Consider the following 11729-nt stretch of genomic DNA (forward strand, 5'->3'; position numbering starts at 1 on the left):
CTGTCAGGGGGTGCACCAGCATTCTCAGGGGGTGCACGTGCACCCCTGTGCACCCCCTACACATCACTACTGCTCAGCTTCATACAGTAAGGTAGGGATGACTGCTTGATAAACTGTGAGCGTGATTTCAAATCTTATGTCACACTCTTTCCTGTGGTGGACAGCAAAGTGATCTCTGTAATTTCCACAGATGGACCCTTCTCCTTTCATGAAGATTGTCATGATCATGGCATCCCTACGGTCCTTAAGATGAGAGAACAAAGCTGTGATGTAAGCTTCTCTCCACCCTGCTTGAAGATGTTGGCAAAAATTCCATCTGCTCCAGATATTTTGTCATTCTTCATCTGTTTATTGCTTTCTGTATCTTGTCAAGTTTTGGAGGGATTCCAAGATCATCTCTGGTGGCACTAATAAAACCATGTATATCATGGATGTCAGTGAGATGTTGAATCTCCTTGATGTTGAATCTCTCTCACCTAGTCTTCCCCCCAAGTGTTCTTCATATCATGGGTCCTCTTTGGACCTCTGCTTTGACTTGTTGGTGATTCAGTTTCTTTTCCTTGGAGCTGATGTCATTTCACTGAACACAAGACCTTGTGCTTACAGTCAATCAACACTTGGATCTCCTAGCCATTCTCATCAAACCAGTCTTGATGTTTCCTGGTTGTGAATCCAAGTGTCTCTTTGCAGACAAAGGTGACTGTGGACTTGAAGGTACCCCAAGCACTGCTGGCATTCTCCTATTGTTGTTGATAGGAATTCTTCAATTTTTTGTTGAGGCTTTCGTGGAAGAGGTCTCACTTGATTGGTTTTTTGAGTCCTTCAATGTTGACCTTCCCTTGACATTGCTTCTGCTACAGCCATCATTTGGGAGCCAGTTTGAGTGACATAACTAAGCAGATAAGTCCATGATCAGTCCAGCAAACATCAGCTCCTGTAGACTCAATAGCTTGAGTGATGTGGCTATCTTAGCAATCCCGGGCGCAAACAATGATGCAATCAATCAAGTGCCAATGCTTAAATTGTGGGTGTTGCCATGATATCTTGTTCCTGTTTTTCTGGAGGAACAGGTTGTTGGTGATGGTGAGTCTATGTTCCATGCATTTGGTCAAGAGGAGGATGCCTTTGGAGCTGATCTTTCCTACTCCTTCCTTGCTGATGGTTCTGTTCCAGAGGTTTGAGTCCTTTCTAATTCTAGCATTGTTATCACAGAGCAGAATAAGTCTGTCTTCCTCTGGAACATCAGAGAGGACTTAATCCAGGCTGGTGTGGAATTTCTCCTTGGTTTCATCGGCAGCATCAAGAGTTGGGTCTTTTGCATTGATAACAGTGGCATGTTGTCTCCCTGCCAATTTAAGATGGAGAGTCATGAGGCGCTCATTAACTCCAATAGGAAATTCTTTGAATTGGTTTATGAGTTCATTCTTAATGGCAAAGCCAACTCCCTGAAATCAGAGTTCTCATTCCTGTTTATCCTTCCAGAAGAGGGTATAGCCACCTCCTTGTTCTTTGAGCAGCCTGTCTCCTGCTCACTGGGTCCCACTTAGTGCAGTGATGTCAACATTGTGTCACCTGAGTTGTCAAACCATAATTACAGTGTGGCACTCACTATTAGGATTGCCCAGGAGGGTCCTGATGGTCCAGGTCCCAAAAACGATTGTATGCCTTTGTTGATTTTGACCACAGTAAAGGTGATCCCACTGGATGCAGTTATCCAGTCAGGAAAAGAGTGGGTAGGCAGACTATGCTTAAGCCACCTTTTCTAGCCCCCTCCCCATGTAGAGTGAGAGGAGCAGATCCTAAAAAGTGTTGCTCACTCACAGCTACAGAATCACACTCCTGCCAATCCAAGTGCTAAATGACCTTCTTGTAACTGCCACCTACATGCCAGTTCATGACTGGAAGTTTCCAGGCCTCACAAACCTGGTCCTGTCATTGCTAGTTGGTTGCCAAAGGGCTTGAAAGCTGGTGAAAGCTGTGCTAAATCCATTTTCATGGAAGACACCTGTGTGTGATTTCTTTTATCATAGAGAAGCTACTGCTTATCATCTTCCACATGGTTCTTGACAGAACAAGGCCCTGATCCAATGACAAGGAGGCCAAAGCAATTGGAGATCTCCCTCTGTTCCAGTCTTCATCCACTTTCACAGCCGTTGGGATTCTAACATCCTCTTCCAGCTGGTCCACCATTGAGGACTTGTAGATCCATGGCTGGGGGCTAGACAGGCTGATTATAGTGGTAACCTGTACTGACCATGTCACAGCACCATTAGAGGATATATGTGACTTTTCAGGAGAAAGAATATTGCTATCTGCTGTCCCCACCACATCCTGGGGGTGCTGCTGCTGCTTGGTCTACAACTGCTTATTCATCAGAGTAAATTCTGCTGCTTTCACAGTTAACCTTCCCTGAAGGTCATTCGACTATCTGCCACGTGTAGACGTGCTGGGTAGCACTATAGTTCTGCTGCCAAACATCACAGTGGGTGCGTCTACATGTGCAAATGCTGCTGGATGGATTTACTCCAGAGTAATTTACTCAAAAGTAAATCTGCCCACCCTGGGCAGATGTCTACACATGCGCCCATTTGGGGCTGGCAGGGAGCACGGGGCTAGGAGACAGCTGTCTCCTGGTGGGGGCTTTGAGATTGTTCCCTGCTTCTGGGAGCTGCCTGCTGCTGGAGTGGGCTCCAGTGGTGTCTGAATTTCCCCATCTATAAAAAAAAGTCTTTGTTGACACTTGGCTTTCTTTATAGAGTGCATTAAGATCTATGCATGAAAAAGCTAAATACCAGTAATACACATCTATACCTGTTAAAGTGTAGGAAGTAATGAAATCACAGCCTAAGATATGATTTTCCAGCAGAAATATGACTAAATGGTTAGAGGGCAATGCAAATAAATAAAATAAATACATTTCTCCCCAGTGCCTGGCTTTTGGGGATGTCACAAGTGACTCATTATTTCTGTAAATCTAACTTAGAATCTCTCCCAAAACAGAGAATGACCCATGAGGCTCCCACATGAGTGTATAGACGGACAGTACCAGTGTGCATTTGCACCTCTTTTTTTCATTCCTGTAGACCTCCTTGCTGATACTCTCTAACTAAACATGACCTTCATTGTATGCATCTGAAAGCCAGCAGTTTCAGATACATGGGGTTGAATGGGGATGAATCCAGTTATCCCCATTCATCTTTTGTTCCATTGTATCCCAGATAAAGTGAAGAAGAAAACCCCTCAAAATGTACATTCTGTTTCAGCTTACCTGTTCCCAAGACAGAAGATGCAAAATGCAAAAAAAAATAAATAAAAATAAAAAGGAGGGGGCAGGGATGGGAGGAGTTTACAACCATCTGTTAGTTCAAATTATTTGGCAAGCTTGGAATGGCTTTCTGAATCTTGCCTTGCTTGATAGAGAATTCTAGATATTTCCCAGGGCTTTAATGTCTGTCTGTCTCTATCTTTTTCATAAGTAATGTATGCACACAAAAACTGCATTTAAAAGATCTTTATTGAAGTGTCAAAGTCAAGAAATGTCAGCTATGAGGCCACCTGTGCAACTATAATTCAGTCCTACTGCACATATGCGTTATAAGGCGGTCTGAAGTTCCATTATTGCATACTATTTTTTTACAGGACCCCTGCTTCAGTGCACAGAAGGAAAAGTGATCACTATATGCACAACTATTCTATATTTTGTTTTATCTTCATTGTTCAATATGAGGCTTTTCTTCTTATTTTACTGAACTGATCTGAAGACAGTATTATTAATTTCCTCATGGTTTCATCACCATAGTATTCATGTGTATCACCCTAGTGTGAGTGTTTCACCACTATTAATTAATTTCTCTATAGTGAAGGGGGAAGAAGGTAGATGAAGAGGTCATCTCTTCATTTTGCAGATAAAGAAGTAGCACACACATATTATGTTTAAAGTATGTATGAATTTTGGGTGCCCAATTTGAGACACCTAGAACTTGATTTAGTTTCCAGAGTACTTAGCTTTCTGTAGCACTTCATGCATTCAGTGCACAGCTCCCATTGACTACTGTTTCAGCCATTCGTGTTCAAGGTTTCTTCAAGTCAGACCCCAGAGTATTAAGTTGGGAACCCACAAAATCAGGCATGCAAAGTTAAGTAAAACATCTGTGAAAAGTTTAATTTAAGTTACTTGATTAGCATTACAGAGGAATTCTGTGATGGAGACAGAAGCAAAATCAGTTCTCCAGAGCAACATTCAACTTTCTTAACTTTTGGCACTTCACTTTGCAACCTTAAAAATATTATTTTAATTGTGTGGAGTGGTGTGGTGTGCATGTAGATGTGTGTAATTTCCCAGATATTTTAAGTAACCTGAGCGGGGGCTCCAAATTTCTTCATGTGGCATTTTACTGATACCCTCTGTGGTTCATCAGCCAGGTTGGAACCTTCTGATCTACCACACAGACCTCTGCACTTGAGCTAATGGAAGAAATGACAGCAGCTTTAGTGTGGGCCAGGCCACAGAGAAAGAATGTCACACCATTTGCCAATGGTCTTGGCCGTTATTTCCCTATATCAGAGAAACGGTGAGACTTAAGAAACTTGGGTTCCCCCATGCACTGGTTCTTAATCCCAGTATGTTTCTCCAGCCAGTCCCAGTCACCCCATGAGCCCAGCTCCTTGCCTGAGCTCAGTGTGCGCACCTCCAACCAAATTTCTTCCACAGCCTCCATTTTTCTCACTGGTTCTCAGTCCTGGCATCCCACCTCCCTGGCTTCCCAGCCTCAGTTTCCTGGTCCCGTTAGTTCCAGCCTCTCCACACAACCAGTCCTTCTTTAATCACTCTCACCCCAGCTCCAGTTTAGGCTCCCCTTGATTTGTCACCTCTATTTCCTGCCCCAGCCGGTCCAGATAATTTGTTCTCTGCCCTCCAGCCCCCCATGTATTTTATCCAAAACTACTCTTTCCCTTTCCTCTGCCTGACTTTTATCTTTTCTGTATCTGAATCAGCTACCAACCTCCTCCACACTGTCTCAGTGCCAGCAGGAGGCTGAAAGACACACTGGAGGCTTAATCATCACAAGGAGCTGGTGGGAAGATTTCCATTATATCTTCAAATTGTGTTTAAATATAGGTCCTTTGCCTCTCAGTCCTGGTTATCTAAGGTTTTAAATTTGAATCATCCTTTAATTTCCCAACTTAATTTCTTCTGTTTATCATATTTTAGTCCATTGGATTTCTTGTTGATAACTAAAATGTTTCTCTCCTTCCTTCTTTTCTCAAAAAATGCCTGCAGTTATACACCCCTGACTTCAGAGAAAAGCAGCCCTAACTATGCAGCTAATTCTAGTTCCTTCATTTGTTTTTTCTTGTCCTTTTCCATTAGCTCTGGTTTACACTCTGGTGACAGTGTCATGAAAACAGGACCTGGCGGCCTTTCAGACATGAGACAAGTGCCAACTGTTGTGATCGAATGCGATGACAATAAAGAAAATGTGCCTCATGAATCTGACTACGAAGATTCTTCCTGCCTTTATACGAGAGAGGAAGAAGAAGAGGAGGAGGATGAAGATGATGACAGTTCATTATTTACAAGTAATGATCATTTTTCTTTCTTTTATTTTTTTTAGTTAATTTTCAACCCACAAAAAAACAGGTGCTATGGATTTATTGTTGTGAGCCTGGTGTTGAACTCCACTGATCTTTTTTAAAGTAATAGCAGTATAAATTTGACACTTTTGAAAGAACCTGCCTTTCTATACTTATTAGGTAATGTCAGAATATTTACCTATATTTTTAATGGGGGCATTGTCAAGTAAAGAAATCCCCAAATATGACTTCTTTCAAAGAGCTGTTTTTTTTCAGAAGCACTCAGATTTGTTCTCCCTTTGAAATCAAAAGGATTTTTTCTGGTGAGTTTAGCAGAATCAGACATAAACCAACACGGAGCAGTTTTACAAACACAGCCTATAGGATCAGAAGTCGACCAGCATTGAGCAGTTGCACAAATACAACCTAAAGGCATCAGGACCAAATCTCAGCTCTTACTTAGGTTTAACTTAGCTGTCTGTGGCCACATCTACACAAGATATTGACTCCGCAGTTGTTACTATGCAGTCATTTAGTACTTGCTTAAGCAAGTACTAAATGTGCAGTAACCTGCATTACTGTATGGTAGTGCTGATGAACAGCTTTTTTGTCATACTGACTGAGCAGTAGCTTGAAACTACTGTGCAGTAGCATCATGTCATGGTTTCTGCCATGCTACACTACTGTGCAGTAGTCTTGGGCTACTGCTCAGTCAGTCTTATATAGACGCAGCCAGTGGGTGCATCTACATGTGCAATTAATTCTAAGCAATAAACTCTGGAGCAGTTTGAGCCAAAGTAAACTATTCCCAGACACAGTTTCTACTGTGCACCTGGGACAGCAGTGATTTGAGCCAGGGCAGAAGGTCATCCCCAGGCCCTGGATGGTGATGGCAGGGCTCCCTGAGGCATGAGGATGCTGAAAATGCAGAGCTGTGTGGCTAGGCAGCAGGCAAGAGGCAGGGCCCCTGCTTGCTGGGCTGACTGGGTGCAGTTTATGCCCATAGTCAGCATCTACACGTATGTTTAATTGCAGTTAATTACTCTGCCAGTACTATCTTATGGCTGTGTAAATTAGTTTACAGTTGCCTAATAGTGTTGCACATGTAGATAATGACGCTTTACTTTGCAGTCAATAGTCTACTCCACAGTTAAGTGCATGTGTAAATGCAGCCAGTTAGGGCCAGAGTACATCCGATAAGTGTCATGCACATTGCCTCTCTATGCAAGTGGAATCAGCTACCTTCAAATTTCTTGCAGGGAAAGAGAATTTATATGGGCAATTACTACAGTATCCGTAACACAAACCTAAGTTCACAGCCTAGCTTACCATGCAGTAAAGTGTTCAGACAGCCATACCCTTAGGTAAACTCTTATTCAAGTCAGCGTGTATTTGCCCGAGCAAAGGCTTCAGGATTTCGCTCTGGGATTTTTGTCAAAGTAAGAATTGAATAAAAATGAGGAGGGACTTAGATTTTGGCTCTGAAATTATAGCTAATTATATATGGGGCTATTTTAAATCTGAGTAACATTGCTATGTTGTCTGGCATGGATCATACATGTAGGAGGAGCATGTGCACTGAGATCACAATAATACAGGTACACGCTTCTGTTATAACTATGGGGCCAGTTCTATTTACTTGACTTCCTGGACTCGTTAAGAATACAGATTTGACAAGGTGGGCTGCACTGTGCGCTGTGTTCATATTTGTTTTTAATTATTTAGTCCTGGAAGCACTGACTTCAAAAGCAGAAGCCTGATTTGAGGTTCTTTTCCAGTGTTATACCCAATGTGATCCCAGTGACACCTGTGGAGTTATTCCTGACTTACACCAACATACAGAAGTTCAGAAAGAGATTACAAAAGCCTAAGCTATCACACAGAGAGTGTGTCTACACGAGATGCTTACTGCACTTTAGCCTAATAGCACTGCACAGTGGCGTGCCAGTCAAACCATGCTAATAGCCACTGCGCACTGTGATTTGGTTAATGCGTAGTAAGCATCACAAAATAACCGTGCGCTGGTGCTACTGAGCAGTAACTCTAGTTACTGTGCATTTAGTACTTCATTAGGCAAGTGCAGTAACTAAGGTGTGTTAATGAACGTGTAGATGCTCCGAGAGTGAAATTCCTGCTTACAATAGGGACCTGATTCGCCACTGCCCTGCACTTGGTGCAAATATTAATATCAGCATGGCGTATGTAAAACACTGTTCCTTTATTGGGTATCATTTTGCTCCTGCACCTGTCCCAGGTGGTGCAAGGTCATGGAGAATCAGACCCACTAATGATAACATGAGTTAAATTTGACACTTGCTATTGCAGTTAGAAACCAGCAGCACTTCTGCACTTTTCTGAATTTGCTACATGCTTTTCTAAATTTGCCCCACATCCCCTGGCTCAGCAATTGGTGCCTTCTGGGTCTGGGGGGGTACCCAGGGTCCCCCCATGGCTGATCACTGAGCTTGGTGGACATGGCGGGGGGGAGGCCCAGCACACTCCCCAGTGGACCCAGAAGTGGACCGGAAGTACTGACAAGAATCCTTCACGTTTAATTAATTTCATGTACCACTTCTCACCCTACAGGTTCATCCAGGGTTTCAGCTGCCCTGTGTTTCTTCTGTTCTAGAACCTGCAGGCAGTGATATTGACTATAATACTCTTTTTCAAATGAATCATTTTTATTTTCAGTAGTACAAAGTCATTCAGAAAAAGATAATTTTAAAATAACTAATAACTGGCGTGCATATTTACAAGTACAAAACAGAATCACCCTATTTTCACCTAGCAGAATGCAGCCCATGTTGTGCGTGACTGTCTATGAGACTTTCAAACTAAGAACATATATTGCATTTGTCCTAGGGCCAATTGTGTCTGTTTGTCCTGGAAGAGAGATGTTTCAGGATTTACATGTACTTGCATCACTCTTCAAATCAGGGTCTAGCAGCTAGCTGAATGCATGGCAGCTTTTGTGCCATAATCCCAGGAAATAATCCAATAACGTAATCCCAGGAAAACCATTCAGACATACTCTGTGATGTCTTAGGACAAACTGTCAACACTTCTTAACCCACAAACCTTTGTAGGGTTTATCCTGGGGACAGTGGATGTTGACATCTGAATGTCTGCACTTTTTTCTGGGACAAAATTATTTCTTCTGGGACAAATGTGATGTCTCTTCATTGCCTCAGTCTCAGGTACTCTTAGTTTGGCACAACCTATTCATGATGACTTGGGAGGAGTTAAAGAGGCCAGACTTGAGTCTTACCTGTATCTTAACCTCTGTAGCCCATTGGCCCAAACAGTGACACCACTAAAGCAGATGCACACTTATGTACCTGAAGGCCTAATTTATATTTTTATGCTCTTCTTTTCCTGATTATTTATCTTTATGCTAGTGTATAAGATGGTGACACCTCCTTTGTTAAGGTCTGTCTTTCCCTCCATAGGTTCTCTGGCAATGAAAGTCTGCAGGAAGGACTCCTTAGCAATCAAACTTAGTAACAGGCCCTCCAAAAGAGAACTGGAGGAGAAGAACATCCTCCCAATGCAGACTGATGAGGAAAGACTCGAACTGAGGCAGCAGATTGGAACAAAGCTAACAAGGTAAGAGGCAAACATTTTTCTAATATTTTCTGAGGAAAAAGGGGTGGAAGACAGTACAAGATACAGCTTCCATCTTTGCTCTATGAAGATTTGGGGTCAGTCTGCTTACAGTGTTCTATACATGAAAAGTCAGCCCATAGTCTGAGAAAAGACTAAAGGCTCTAGACTTTACCTGTGCTTGTGTATAATTCCCCATACATGGCTCTATTTCATTCTTCTGGATTACTCACTATTGAAAAGAACGGTCTCAGGGCATTTTGTGGGGAAAGGGAGGGTCTGTACTGTCTTGCAAAATCATTGATACTGCCGAAGGACTGACATGTAGCCCTTCTTCCTGAGTTACCTTTAAGCAGTTAAGTGTTTTCCTGATCAGGAACATTTATTATATCTTTCACAACATGGCTTTGGGGATTAGGTTGGGATGCAGTGTCTCACTTTGCAGACACTTTCATGTCTGTGGCCTTTTTAATTCTCACTGGCTGGTCCACTTCTTACCGTGTTAGATTTGGGCTGCTGGTAAGAGGCAGTCAGTGACAAGAATCCTTCATGTTTAATTAATCCAGTCAGTTTAATTCAGAATACTAGCACACCTGGAAAAAAAGCGTAAGAAGCTCAAGTGCTCTCTCAGGCTGCCGTTATCTGTGCATTGTGTATTAAATCTAATGCTTTTATCTTATCAGCAGTTGGCAAAGCTAATAAACATGTTAGCAGCACTCCAAGATAATAATAAGTCAGAATCTGACATGGTGATGAGGAAGTAGGCTCTGATCAGTAAAATCTTTTATCATCTTAGAATTTGCTACCATGTATTTTATACAATGCACCTATTTATTATGTCTGGTTCTAGTATTATGAATCACAGAGAGTAGAAACTTCCAAACTATCTTCCCTACATCATTCATTATTTTATATACATGTCTTCTCTTATTCATCTCCTTTCTGCAGAAAACAGGGTCTTCTCCATCTCTCTCTATGAGAGTTTTTTCAGGTCCCTAATCATTTTTATCCTTCTCTGAACCTTGTGTAATTCTCAATATCCTTTTGGAGATGAAGTGAACAATCCTGCATGTAGTACTCTAAATGAAGCGGCACCATTGATTTATCTAATGATGGTATCATTATGATTACCCCACCCACTCTATATATTGTAAAATCTGTTTTGACTGCAGTAGTCCATTAACTCAAGACCATCAATAAACTAGCTATATAGTTTGAAAATAATATCAACCCACCGTTTATTCCCCTATCCAGATGATTAATATATTAACCAGCACCTTTCCAATTCGTTGCCCATAGGGAAGCAATATGTTTCTATGGTTTGACTTGTATAACTCAGAAAACCAATGTTGGCAACAGCTGGAGCCTTCATAGAATCATAGTATAGTGGGGCTCTCCAGTACACTCCCTTTGTATTCTGTGCTCCTTCACAGTCTCAGATTTGATGCTTGAATCTTATCTTCAGTAGCCAGGTTCCTAATACAAGACACCACAAATGTTTCAAAACAATGTAGAAGGTCAAAGGTCCTACCAGTAACAGCTTAGAAATGTGACTTATACTAAAATAAGCTATATCACAGTATGAGTCCAGCTAGGAAGATGGGTAATTTATTGACATGAAAGGGAATTTCTTAAGTTTGATGTACAAAAAGGTACCATTTCCATGGCTTCAAAAATAATTCTCGAAATATTAAATTGATTTCCTGATCAGAATGATGGTTACATTTCATTTCTGCAGCCATCTTTTTCCATCACTCTGAAATTGGAACATAATACTGCAACTCTCAAGCAAAATTAAAGGAATACAACATTTATACTCCTTAGGGAAGAGCAGAGATACAGAATATAAATTGCAGCTGGCAACTTTAATAACATTTCTGAAAAATGTGTACCACTCTGGCAGTGGTCCCTAAAGATTTAAAAATAACCAGCCAATTAAATCATATAAATTATTTGCAGAAGAAACATAAAATACAGAATAGTATGTTAAGCAAATAGTTACCTGTGACAGCAATGGACTGGATCTTACTTTTCACTAAAAGTCTTGTTTGTATACCGCAGCATTTACACACACTCTGCACAATATTTTAGTTAAGAAATGCTCATTAGCTGCAGCATTTGGCAGGTCCAAATTTAAGTCTAAAAAAGAGTAGGTTGCTTTAAAAAAGAGCTTATGGTTAGACGTATTGAGAGACTGGCCTCTGACATATTGAATGGGATCAAAATCATCCCTACTGTAATTCTACTGGCTTTATTGGAATTGAACTAGGAATGAATTTGGCTCTGAACCATTTGCTCATATCCTATTTAAGTATTGCTGGGAACCTTTATATCTCAAATCATTCTCAGAAATGGTTATGACTCTATTATTGCATTTGCCAACTGGTACTCAGGCACCAGAGCAAACTTAACCAATTAGCCGTTTTCCCACTGGACTTGTGGAACCAATTCTGGCCTGGCTTATACCTCAGTAGCCTTAGAGCAGTAAGTAGGGATGCACAGAAAACAGCCTACAACAGAATTTGTCCCATTAGGCATACTCCTTGAATATT

The 11729-nt window shown here is 41.5% G+C and overlaps 1 protein-coding gene across 8 annotated transcripts in view; it reads left to right on the forward strand.

The window, feature by feature from the left end:
- The window catches only part of PHACTR1 (phosphatase and actin regulator 1), a 556936-nt gene that overhangs the window by 467467 nt on the left and 77740 nt on the right, over window positions 1–11729 (forward strand). For all 8 annotated transcript variants that reach the window (XM_019522706.1, XM_019522697.1, XM_019522732.1 and 5 more), the window contains 2 exons: window positions 5372–5580; window positions 9024–9180. In XM_019522706.1, coding sequence (XP_019378251.1) covers window positions 5372–5580; window positions 9024–9180 — 366 coding nt within the window. The remainder of the gene's footprint in view (window positions 1–5371; window positions 5581–9023; window positions 9181–11729) is intronic.

Source organism: Gavialis gangeticus, unplaced genomic scaffold, assembly GCF_001723915.1.
Source record: "Gavialis gangeticus isolate Ggan-Ray unplaced genomic scaffold, GavGan_comp1, whole genome shotgun sequence".
Classification (NCBI taxonomy): domain Eukaryota; kingdom Metazoa; phylum Chordata; order Crocodylia; family Gavialidae; genus Gavialis; species Gavialis gangeticus.